A 13811-nucleotide genomic window follows, 5' to 3' on the forward strand; every position below is an offset into this window, starting at 1 on the left:
TCATATATTTTCAATTAATGTTGCAATAGAAGAAATTCATAATTAGCAGTTTTTTTTACAAAGACTTGTCTTTAAACTAAAGATACTACAATAAGACTAAAGGTTCAGAAAAAGAAAAATTCACCAAGTGCAAATACACATTTTTCAATTAATCATTTTTTTATATATATATCAAGTATGCATAAAATGATTTATTCTTTTGTTTTACAACTTTAAAGTAAGTTTCTTTAGAAAGCAAAAAAAAAAATTTTTAGGTTAGAACCGTTAGAACTGTCAATAAGTTTTTAAAACATGTGAAGCAATATGTTTCAAAAACTTATTGACAGTTTTAACCTCAAAAAATTTTATTTTTTGCAATTTTCAAATTATTTTTCTGTTCTGGTACAAACTATCAAATGCAATATATATAAAACACCTACAAATCAAATACTTTATAAATGAATACATTGATAATCTTTTAATTGCAAGTTTAACACAAACGTTGACAGAAGTTATGAATCAAAATGTCTAAACTTGACAAATTGATTTTCACAATTATTCATGAGTATTCGTGTATAATTATAATTCTAATATGTAAAGCTAAATAATAAAATAAATACTATATAGTTAAACTGACCTAATAAACAAATAATCCGAATTTTATTTCCAAATCGGCATTTGGAATTTCACACTTTCAAATAATTCAAATCATAACTTAACACTTTGAATTTCGTAAACAAAACTAAATATAACAATACATAACTTATAAATACATAATTACATAAATATAACAATAACTTTAATTATCGTGAATCAATCCTTAATGCACTTAAAAACTTTATTTAACAAATAATTATGAAGTGACAGGAGCGAGCGGCGGACATTTTGAATTTTTGAACACAACTTTATAAAGTTTAAAATTGGTTTAAATTGTTTATTATAATTAAATATAATCAATACAGTGTTTGAACAAATTAAAGACTAAAATTATATAAACGTACGTAAAATTAGCTATTTAATTTAAATATTATTTAAATTAAATTTAAATTTATTTTGCACATCGACAGAAATGTATGACCGAAAAGTGTCAATTCGATAAAGTGATTTTCAGAAAAAAATATTTTCAAATAGTTGTAAATAGTTAGAATGGAAATATGAGACAAACTTTTGATATATAAATACGCTTTTAGTACGTTAATAAATAAAATAATTATGAAATCCGAACAAATTTTTGACATTTTGAATTTTACAACTACCACAGCGACCAACTTCACGTTGTTGAGAAAGACAGTTTTCAACTTCAAATTTTTAAATAATAAGTACACATTAATTTACCTTATAAATTTAACGAAGCTAATCGATTATATAAAAAAATAAAAAAAAATGCATTCTACGTACTATTTTCAAATAATTATTATTAGGATTCTTAGGACATCATAAACATATGTAAATTCTACATTATTCAAAAACCATCAGACCACACAAAATATAATTTATTTTGACAGACCCGAATAATATATTTCGACTTGACTAATTCTCTTTCTAGTATTCTGCAAAACTAATAAAATGATATCGCACCAAATTACTTGGAGGACATAAAGAGAACGTTCAACTAAACTAAACTCAACCAGAGGAGAACTTGTCTTCTCTTGGAAATTGTCCAACTATTTCGGTTTTACTCTTTTTCTATCTGTCGGGAGTTGTCTGATCTATTTATTACTCGTGTACGGTGGTCAGAAAGGCGGATAAATGGACAGAGGACATAGTCAGAGTCATAGGGTCGGAAAATTAATCTAAAATTATATTTTAGAAATTCAAATCATGTCCGTTGAGAGGTTTGAACTGTCATCGTCAACGACTTGAAGTTGGCTGGCGAGTTTATCGAGAAATTCAAATCGTGAAAATCTTTTTGGACTTTTTGCAATTAACTGTTTATTAACTTATTAACAGCATATTTATATATTAAATATTTATTTTATACTCCTAGTTTTGATATTTACAAATATAAGTAAAAAATATTGACAATTAAAAGCTGTCATTCTCAACAACGTGAAGTTGTTGAGTTATGCGAAATTCAAAATGTCAAATCTGTTTGGAATTCATAATTTTATTTATATTAACGTACTAATAGCGAATTTATAATTATATATATTATTAAAAGTTTATTTTATATACCTAATATAGATATTTACAAACATTATCGAAAAATATTTCTTTCTAAAAACAGTTTGACAAGCAGTCACTTGCTGTAGTCAGTACATTTGTGTCATTGTGCAAATCAAATTCAATTGTTCATAATAATTATTCATTAAAATAAATTAGCTAATTTTAGTATGTTTCTATAATGTTAGTTTTTAATTTGTTCAATCACTGTATTGATTTAATTTATTTTTCATAAACAATTCAAAACAATTTTGAAGTTTGTGAACTTGTGTTAAAAATTCAAAATGTCGGCCACTCGCTCCTGTCACTTCATAAAAATTTATTTAATAAAGTTTTTTAGTGTATTAAGGATCGATTCAGGATGATTAAAGTTATTATATTTATGTAATTAAAGTTATTATTATCTATTGTTATATTTAGTTATATTTACGAAATTCAAAGTGTTAAGTTATGATTTGAATTATTTGCAAGTGTGAAACTCCAAATGCCGGTTTCTGCTAAAATACGGATTATTTGTTCAATTAAGGTCAGTTTAGGTATATAGTACTTTATTTATCATTCAGCTTTACATATTGGAATTATTATTATACACTAATGCTCATAAATAATTGTGAAAATCAATTTGTCGAGTTTAGACATTTTGATTCATAACTTCTGTCAACGTTTGTGTTAAATTTGTAATTAAAGAATTATGAATGCATTTTTATATCAAGTATTTGAGTTGCAGATGTTTTATATATAGTGCATTCATTAGTTTACACCAAAATTGAAAGATAAATTAAAAATTTGAAAAACATATTTTTTAGGTTAGGATTGTCGTTAAGTTCTGAAATGTCAAAAATTTAGATTTTGTGTCCTTTATATATATATATATATATCCTATTATATTATATTCTAAATCTATTTACATCTCGTCAAGAGTCTATTCTATTTAATTACGAAATGTCATCGCCATTTCTTCTACGATTGATTCACTCGAATTGTTTCGTTAATTATATAGTTGGCAAAGTCGTTAAATAGTGATCGAATCACATTCACAAATCGACACAAATAAAATCACAAGTGATCGGAATCACCATTTAATGCGATACTCATGTCTCATTATGACAAAAGAGACAGGGTGCTCCGCTGACGGTTAAATGGGGCACATATCTAAATCGTTTCCTGGTACCGGAGATTGATAAGGGATATATATATATATATATATATATATACATATATATATATATATATATCTTGAGGATTTTATATATTTATATATATATATATATATATATATATAAGGGTCTAAAATTTCGAGAAAAATGATACATTTATTATTTTCTATATTTTAAATATGACATAAAAAAGGAACTCTACTGGAATTTCGACTTGTAAAATAAACTTAACACTATATTCAAACTATGTCTTTATTGGGATCAGAGACATGGGCTCAATGGAATTGAATATGACTTACTATCAAACTATTAGTTTATTGCACTGGAAAAGGACTCTACTGACTAGCAAATGGATGTGTTTGCTAAATATGGAATACGGCTCTGCACAGATTAGAGACATGGATTCTAAATATATAGACTCCACCGACGAGCAAACTTCATTTACCTTTATAAAAGACCTTAGAAAAGTTTACCTTTTATGAAAGACTTGCATTACCCGTGGAGAAAACTTTTCAGCAAAAATAATATTAGGGTAGTTTGTACTTCCGAAAACACTCTCTCTAATCTTTTTAAATTAAAATCCAAATTTAACCCAAAAAACCTTAGTAAACTAGTCTGTAAGCTTAATTATCTAAATTGTAAATCAAAAGAATATCACAACATAAAAGCAATTCCAAAAACAAAAACCAATACAAAACCATGCTCGCAGAACACATCAATGACCTCAAATACAATATTGATTTTCTCAATCCCACGATCTTACATTTCAAAAGTAACTTATTTAGAAGAAGATTTAGCGAAGGATGCCTAATATCATTACAAAATGAGACTGCAATAAATAAATGAACAGACAACAATACGCTTTGCAATGACTATATAATAATCCTTGACCATTTCTCAAAACACCATTAAATTTGTCAAAGAAGCTTATAGGAAAAAAATACGCTCTATACGGATCAGAGACAAGGACTATAAGGAGAAAAATAGATGAAAAAAAAATTCTCAATATGAGGACTCTACCGACCGGCAAACTTTGTTTCAGAATGCCAAAAATGAAAAATAGATGCAAAAAATTTTCAAAATAAGGACTCTACTGACGAGCAAACTTTGTTGCAAATTTCCAAAGGAGAAAATTTGATTGAATTTTTTTTTTTAAAAACCAGGACTCTACAAACTGGGAAACTTTGTATCAAAATCCAAATTTCTCAAAATAAGGACTTTACTGACGAGCAAAGTTTGTTTCAAGATGACAAAGAAGAAAATTAGATAGGAAAAAATTACTCAGACTAAGGACTCTACTGATGAGCAAACTTTGTTTTAAAATGCCAAATTTCTCAAAATAAAGACTCTACTGACTAGCAAACTTTGTTGCAAATTTCCAAGGGAGAAAAATAGATAGGAAAATATATATCAAGATAAGGACTCTACTGACTGGGAAACTTTGTATCAAAATTTCTCAAAATAGGGACTCTACTGACAAGCAAACTTTGTTGCAAATTTCCAAGGGAGAAAAATAGATAGGAAAATATATATCAAGATAAGGACTCTATTGACTGGGAAACTTTGTATCAAAATTTCTCAAAATAGGGACTCTACTGACAAGCAAACTTTGTTGCAAATTTCCAAGGGAGAAAAATAGATAGGAAAATATTTATCAAGATAAGGACTCTACTGACTGGGAAACTTTGTATCAAAATTTCTCAAAATAGGGACTCTACTGACGAGCAAACTTAGTTTCAAATTTTCCAAGGAGAAATATAGATAGAATTTTTTTTCTCAAAATAAAGACTCTACTGACGATCAAACTTTGTTTGAAATTTCCGAAGGAAAAAAAATAGATGGAAAAAAAATCTCAAAATAAGGACTCTACTGACGAGCAAACTTTGTTTCAAGATGACAAAAAAGAAAATTAGATAGGAGAAAATTTCTCAAAATAAGGACTCTACTGATGAGCAAACTTTGTTTTAAAATGCCTAAGAAGAAAAATAGTTGAAATAAAATTATTCAAAATAAGGACTCTAGTGACGAGCAAACTTTGTTTTAAATTTCCAAAGGAGAAAAATTGATGGAATACGATTTGTCAAAATAAGGACTCTACTAACGAGCAAACTTTGTATCAAGATGACAAAGAAGAAGAAAAATTGACGGGATAAAACTTCTCAAATAAGGACTCTACTGACGAGCAAACTTAGTTTCAAATTTCCCAAGGAGAAAAAATAGATGGGAAAAAAATTCTCAAATAAGGACTCTACTGACGAGCAAACTTAGTTTCAAATTTCCCAAAGAGAAAAAATAGATGGGAAAAAATTTCTCAAATAAGGACTCTACTGACGAGCAAACTTTGTTTCAAATTTCCGAAGGAGAAAAAATAGATGGAAAAAAATTCTCAAAATAAGGACTCTACTAACGAGCAAACTTTGTTTCAAGATGACAAAGAAGAAAAATAGATAGGAGAAAATTTCTCAAAATAAGGACTCTACTGACGAGCAAACTTTGTTTTAAAATGCCTAAGAAGAAAAATAGATGAGATAAAATTATTCAAAATAAGGACTCTAGTGACGTGCAAACTTTGTTTTAAATTTCCAAAGGAGAAAAATTGATGGAATACAATTTGTCAAAATAAGGACTCTACTGACGAGCAAACTTTGTATCAAGATGACAAAGAAGAAGAAAAATTGACGGGATAAAACTTCTCAAAATAAGGACTCTACTGACGAGCAAACTTTGTTTCAAATTTTAGATTTTTTTTAAATTTTGTTCTGTACAGATCAGAAACATGGACTCTAAGGCAAGGAAGATTCAAATATAACATAGTTCTCTACGTATATAATACAAAACCCTACGTCTATCCATATTTAAAAAAAAGTGTTGCCTGATATTTGGTGTTACCCAAACAAAAACTCTTACCATATGCAATTGGTGTTACCCAACTGCAACCAATTAATACCTATCCATTACTAATCGAATGCTATGTATATAATTACGAGTTAATTACTAGAACTTCAACAAATCAATTAAATGATAATTAATCTAGAAGTCTTTACAGATTTCAAAACAGAACATCACCATGTGCAACATGGGACGGATTTGGCACGGGAACAAAACATCTGTTTTCGTAAATATAGAGAGAATCAATCTATAGTATAAACACATAGCATTCTTATTTTGAAATTAAATAAATATTATTATAAACTAAACGAAGTTTTACACAATATCCTGTTACGAGTCAAAATAGTAATGGTCAGTTATAGATATTTATTTGTTGAGATAAAATCATATTTTTAGCATTTTTATAATAATAATATATATTTATATATTTCTATTTATTTTCTTCTTTGGCGTTTTGAAAGAAAGTTTGCTAGTCAGTAGAGTCCTTATTTTGAGAAATTTTTTCCCATATATTTTTTCTCCTTCAGAAATTTGAAACAAAGTTTGCTCGTCAGTAGAGTCCTTATTTTGAGAAATTTTCTCCTATCTATTTTTTTTCTTTGGCATTTTGAAACAAAGTTTGTTCGTCAGTAGAGTCCTTATTTTGAGAAATTTTCTCCTATCTATTTTTTTTCTTTGGCATTTTGAAACAAAGTTTGTTCGTCAGTAGAGTCCTTATTTTGAGAAATTTTCTCCTATCTATTTTTTTTCTTTGGCATTTTGAAACAAAGTTTGTTCGTCAGTAGAGTACTTATTTTGAGAAATTTTATCTTATCTATTTTTCATCTTACAATTAGGCATTTTGAAATAAAATTTGCTCGTCAGTAAAGTCCTTATTTTGGGAAATTTTATCCCATTAATTTTTCTTCTTTGTCATCTTGATACAAAGTTTGCTAGTCAGTAGAGTCCCGATTTTGAGAAATTTTTATCCCATCTATTTTTCTTTTTTGATATTGTGAAATATAATTTGCTAGTCAGTAGAGTCCATTTTGAGAATTTTCTTCTACCTATTTTTTTTCTTTGGCATTTTGAAACAAAGTTTGTTCGTCAGTAGAGTCCTTATTTTGAAATTTTTTTTCCTATTTATTTTTTTTCATTGTCATTCTGAAAGAGTTTGCTAGTCAGTAGAGTCCTTATTTTGAGAATTTTTTTCCTATCTATTTTGCTCGTTTAGAAATTTGCGACATCCATTTTTTGTGAGGTATGCCAAAATGTTCAGAAACCTTCAAAACGTCGAAAAATGCAAAAATTTTAATTTTCGATTTTCGAATTTTGAAGATAAAAATATTACATCTTTTTTTATTTTCCAATTTTGTTAAAACGAAAAACAATTGAAAAATGTGAAAATGCCGCCAAGCTAAGCACAGTATAAGTGAAAATGTCGCACAGATTTATTTGCAAATGCGTTTAGACTGTGACTATACGGAAGCACTTTTTCTAACTTTTGTGTAAATTAGGCAGCTATTTTTTTTAAATTGACTTCGAAATCAAATGACGATTGTTAATGTTCTGAAGATAAGTTGATTTATGATTTACATTTGATTTGCTCAGATATAACAATAAGATAGCAAAAATAATGAAAGTTACAGTATTTGTGTAATAATATATTTGAAAACGTTTAAAATTTCTCGAATATTTCATTACGGTACGGGAAGTTCCAGCAATTCGTTTTAAGGCACGACGCCATACACAACTAGTTAAATTTTATTTTATTACGGGAAGTTCCAGCAATTTGCCTCAAGGCACGATGCCATACACCACTAGTTTGCAATGGAGCTATATTCACGAGTAAATGAGATTATTAATTCTTAAGGCATCTCACACAGACGGTTAAATCAATATGGCTATATACATATATAGCGGTTTAATTCGACCGTGAAAATGTCTATTCCTATTTCTATTTATTTTTAAAAGTCCTCTTCTTAAATAACCATTATCTGGTCATTTTGACAAATGTTTTCAATCGTTGTGATAAATGAGTTTTAGCGGCCGTTAAATTTACGACAGTTTTAGCGGAAAGTGTAGTCGTAGTGATTTAATGAGACGTCTGGGAACAAAATGTGGCGCGACCGACAGAAATATTGTTATTTTTGTGAAATTCGGGATAGATTAATATTTGATTTGGCGGATAACAGTTATTTTGAGTTTGATTCTAAGTTAAAAATGTTTTTTGCGGAATTTCTGTACAAAAGACATGTTAAGTGTAAAGGTTGGTGAATGGTATTTTTATATTTATTTGATGCGGATATAAAAGTACTAGCTTATCCCCAGATATCATAACAAATAAAATGCTATATAGAAAAAAAAGAGTGCGCGTAAGTTTCACACGCGATTTAAGTAATACTTTTTTGCTTTTGTACAAGATGGCAATAAATACATCATATAACAATTTTAAATAATGTTTATTAGTAATATGCTAACACTCGTGATGCACACATTTATTAGTTTCAACCATTATACACATTTATATAATGATAAATTATAAATTATATATTTATAATAGCATTAAATATGTATAATGTGTAAAAATAATAATGTAATTAAAGTCATACTTCAAATTCGACATGATCGGTTTGTCATTTTAATTAGCATTTAGGACTTGAACCTTCATTCGAGAAATGAAGTAATTGCGGAATTGATAAATTCTATAATATTCGTTCACACAGTGGATTATGTTAAACAACGCCTAAACAAATATATTGTTTTTGCAACTTCATGTAATTGTGTTTGAAGAACTTCATGCAATTACAATTAACATACATTCATTGACTGCATGTATTTTTTTATCCTCATTCTTTGAACAGCTGTAATATCTGTCTTGCCTAAAAAATATTTTCCATTTTAACAACTTCAAACTACAAGTCCGTTCTTGAATTTATTTTTAGTTTTGCTTGACAGTAGAGTCCCTTTTTAATGTTATTTTTAGATTGCTCGTCAGTAGAGTCCATTTTTCATTAATTTTTAATTTAATCATCAGTAGAGTCTCTTTGTATTTTATTTTTATTTTACTCGTCAGTAGAGTCCCCTTCCCTTTTTCATTTTTAGTTTGGTCGTCAGTAGAGTCCCTTTTTATTTTTGTTTTTTAGTATGCTCGTCAGTAGAGTCTCTTTCAGTATGTTTGTCAGTATAGTCCCTTTTACCTTTAATTTTAATTTAATCATCAATAGAGTTTATTTTTCTTTTATTTTTAGTTTTGCTCGTCAGTAGATTCCCTTTTTCTTTCATGTTCAATTTTGCTCGTCAGTAGAGTCCCCTTTTTCTTTAATTTTTAATTTAATTATCACTAAAGTTTATTTTTTTTTTATTTTTAGTTTTGCTCGTCAGTAGAGTCTATTTTTCTTTAATTTTTAATTTAATCATCAGTAGAGTCCATTTTTGATTTCATTTTCAGTTTGGTCGCCAGTAGAGTCCCTTTTTATTTACGAATAATATAGAAATAATTTATAATCAATAAACTTACGTTTAGTACACGGCACAAATGTTTAATTTTGTTTTATTATTTTCAAGGAACAGGGTAAAATATTCTTCAGATTCAGACATTTTTCATTAAATCAAGATTTGTACTATGATGTAACTTTAAAATGTTTATTTATCTATGCCTATTTTCTTGTTGATATCGGTACGCATACAATGACAGATCTCTAGTCACACACACGACGACTAATCACAATCGACCCGTATAGAAATGATATCATCGAGAACGAATGACCAATCATTGGCACTAGACTCTGCCGTAACGCACTTCCGTTGCATTTGTAAGGATTTACACTCTAGTCGCGCCTAAAGAAGTTTTATTTCAATAAATACACTTTACAACGAGAATATAATTTTGAAATTGAGACAGAAATTAGACTTAGACTGTTTTTTTTTTTTTTTTGGTGTTACCACATGACAGTGTACACTATTGAAGTTAGCCAAGAATGTGCATAATATTAAGCCTTAATTAAACTATTTGAATTTTATAACATTTTTTTCTTCAAGTTATTGTATTAGATAATACTAATGTTAGGCTTAATATTGTTTAATGGTTGTATTTTTATTGTTATTAACTCAATTAAGATAATTTATTTTCTGTAATTATTAAATTTAATCCTGTATCCGTAATATAAATATAAATATAAAAGTTTCATTACTATGTATTGTGTAGTTCTACTTATACTTTTAACAAACATTTTAATGCAATTTATTTCATGACTTGTCATTCTAAAATTAAAACATTGGCATATTTTGGCACCGGTTGAAAGTGGTTTTATCAAAATACAAAATTAGTAGGCGGGAAAGAAATTGTCCGAAACGAATAAAATCAAAATGGTTTAATTTTCTGAAAATTAAACAAAATTTTGAATTTCATTGAAATAACTGGAATCAAATAGAAAGAAATGAAATTCAGAAAAAAATCTAAACATTAGTAAATGCTTTTTCCATAGACCTATTTTAATTTATGAGTATGGTTTTGACTATTAACCCAAAAACAAAAACAAATAATTTTGAGATTTTCTTTACAAGATTTTTATAGCTAAAAAAATATCTTGCTTAATAATTAATGTCTGCAATATTTTTATATCGTTTTTAATTATATATTTTCCACTTTTCAGAATATCGGCGAAGCCTATTCTTCGATTCAAGAAGAAGAATTTCTTCACTTTATCTTCAGGGATGGACAGCATTAGTTTGCTCCTACTTTTGATAACATGTCTAAGTCTACACACATGCTTGTGAGTAAAATTTAATTAAAAATAATATAAAAGAAACTTATTATTTTGTTCGTCGAAAAGAATCGATATAAAAAGTCGTTTTTTGCAAGCTTTTATTTTGTTGATTTAACCCTCTGTGTGAAATACCTTAATAATTAATTATCGTACTTGTTCGTGAATATAGCCTCATACTAGTTTTATAAATTCTATGTCAATTATGTCAATATTACAAAAAAATATAATAATTTGTTTTAGTTTGTTCATTTTTTAATAAATTTAAGGGAGGTTACGGAGCTAAATATGCGAAAAATGGCAGTTTTTGAGAGAATCAATTATCCAATTTGAATGATTCAAAAAAAACATGCTGCTTGTGTAGACGAAATGATTGCTTTTGGAGAAAAACATGTTTTTGTTTCACTTTTTTTTAATATTCAAAAAAAAATTTTTTTTAACTACATTTTATTCTCAATTATTTCATTTTGGGACGGAAAGTACCAGCAATTTGCCTTAAGGCACGATGCCATACACCATTAGTTTTCATTTTAGTCAGTACTCAAAATTATGAATTTTAATATTATTAAGGTTTGTCACACAGAGGTTATCTGAGGAAAGAATAGATTATATAATTTTTTATTGAAAATCTCAAATTTTTATTTCGTAGATATTCTAAGATATTTATTATGGTTTAATTAATAATATTTAAAAAACAATAAAGCATTACTGAAAACAACTAAACAGTGATTACATGACTTTAGTTTATAATATAATTTCCTCAAAATCACATTGATTTTCCAAAATATGTTAATATTTAAAATATTTGAATTATTATTTAATTTTTTTGTAACACAACAAAACAGTTGCAAAATGGTACAAAATTTTTATTTACAATGTGATTTTTACGACAAAAAAGTAAAATTAAATTAAAATATATTGATATTATGTTTTTTCAAAACATATTTTTAGACATGTAATCTTTAAATTGTTTAAATTAATATATTAAATACATATTATAGAATAAATATTAGCAAAAAGTTATGTAAATTGATATACTTTTCTTTATAATATGATATTTTTAAAATCAGATTGAGGTTAGGTTTTTTCAAAAATCTATTGTTTGCACTGAAAACATGTGTAACTATTACCTTACCATTACATATATTTTTAAATTCGATACAAGAACATTATTTTGTATTTAGTATTGCTTAATATAATAATTTACGACAAAAAAAGTAAAAATTAAAATAAAATATATTGAGGTTATGTTTTTTAAAATATATTTCTAGACATTTAATCTTTAAATTATTCAAATTAATATATTAAATAAATGTTATAGAATAAATATTAGCAAAAAGTAATGAAAATTGATATACTCTCTTTTATAATGATATTTTTGAAATCAGATTGAGGTTAGGTTTTTTCAAAAATCTTTTCAAATGTGTAACTAGATTATTAAGGTTTGTCACACACAGTTTAGCATTATTATTATATATTTCATTGTGCTTTTTTTTTCCTTTTAGATCTGCAAATGCAAAACCTCGTCTAGGAGGCGGCAAAGAAAATTTCAGGGCCAAAGAAAAGCAAGTTCTGGACCAAATTTTAGGCCCTGGCCATTACGATGCCAGGATAAGGCCTTCTGGAGTCAATGGAACTGGTAAGTCTTATCCGACTAATTCTTATAAAATTTTTAAATTATTTTTTTATTTATTTACACAATCTGGATTTATTCGAAACCCAATTATTTTTTATTTAAAATTTGATAATTATTATTTATAAATTTATATATTTATGCGTATTTAAAACATATATGTATATGTATATTAATTTTATATGGCTTTGTGATAGCTATGAAGTTGGCAATTTGTGGTTTTAATGTTGGTAGTTTGTGGTTTTGATAGTTGGTTTTGAGGTTAAGCGTGATGATTTATCGGTGTTGTATTTAAATATATATTAGTCATTATAAAACGAGATATAGTAATTATATAAAATACTTTGATATATAATTTTCCAGTAAAATTAATTGTTAATAATTTTGAAGATTTCTTTTCTTTTCTTTTTTGTTTTTTTGCCTAAAAAAATTACAATTTAATTTTAGTTAATTTTACTTAATTTACTTAATTTCACAATTATCAATCTGTTACTTTTAAAATAAAACTAAAAATCACAATAACAAATTAGATTTTTTAATAATTTAACTATTGTCGTCTATCGGCGACACTCGTACACACAGGTCGTTAAACGATATTATTATTATTTTATATTAGAATACTAAAACTTTTTAATAAAACGTACAAAATATTTGACTTTTTTCATAAATATCATTTTTTTAAATTTATTTTATATATATTTATTTATTTATATATACTCACCTAACCTTAAAATTATATCTTCAGAACTCACGCTACCAACATCAAAATACTAAATTAGTGTTGCCATATGAGAAAGAAATTATTATAACCTAAATACAAATATTTTTACTTGATCTTGAAATAATATTGTTATTAGTAAAGTAAATATAAATCTTTAAAAGATTTATAAACATATTAAAATTTTATAATATAATATATATATATATATATATATATATACAATATATTTATTTTTTTATTATTTCACTATTCTAAAATATTCTATTTAATTAAACGACCCCAACTTTTTTTGGGCGCGTTTTGCCCAATTTTTCTGCTTTTGGCCAAAATTTTAGATCTCAAAAACATATATACAACATGTTACTAAAAGTTTCGTCATTCTATCACAAAAAATAATACAAAATTTAAATTTTGTGACCGAAAATACTTTTTTTTGAAAAACCTAACCTCAATCTGATTTTAAAAAAAATCATATTATAAAGAAAAGTTTATCAATTTTCATGAAGTTTTTGCTAAAATTCCTT

The 13811-nt window shown here is 26.5% G+C and overlaps 1 protein-coding gene across 1 annotated transcript in view; it reads left to right on the forward strand.

Moving 5' to 3' along the window:
• Positions 1-12813, forward strand: part of LOC113386467 — a 45053-nt gene extending 32240 nt beyond the window's left edge. Inside the window, exons 5-7 of the mRNA XM_026624247.1 lie at positions 10823-10942; positions 12439-12572; positions 12764-12813. Of these exons, the coding sequence (XP_026480032.1) occupies positions 10823-10942; positions 12439-12572; positions 12764-12813 (304 nt within the window). The remainder of the gene's footprint in view (positions 1-10822; positions 10943-12438; positions 12573-12763) is intronic.
• Positions 12814-13811: the final 998 nt, after the last annotated feature.

This window comes from Ctenocephalides felis, unplaced genomic scaffold (assembly GCF_003426905.1).
Source record: "Ctenocephalides felis isolate EL2017-DRISC unplaced genomic scaffold, ASM342690v1 CF-g0.4_SCAFFOLD_03571, whole genome shotgun sequence".
Classification (NCBI taxonomy): domain Eukaryota; kingdom Metazoa; phylum Arthropoda; class Insecta; order Siphonaptera; family Pulicidae; genus Ctenocephalides; species Ctenocephalides felis.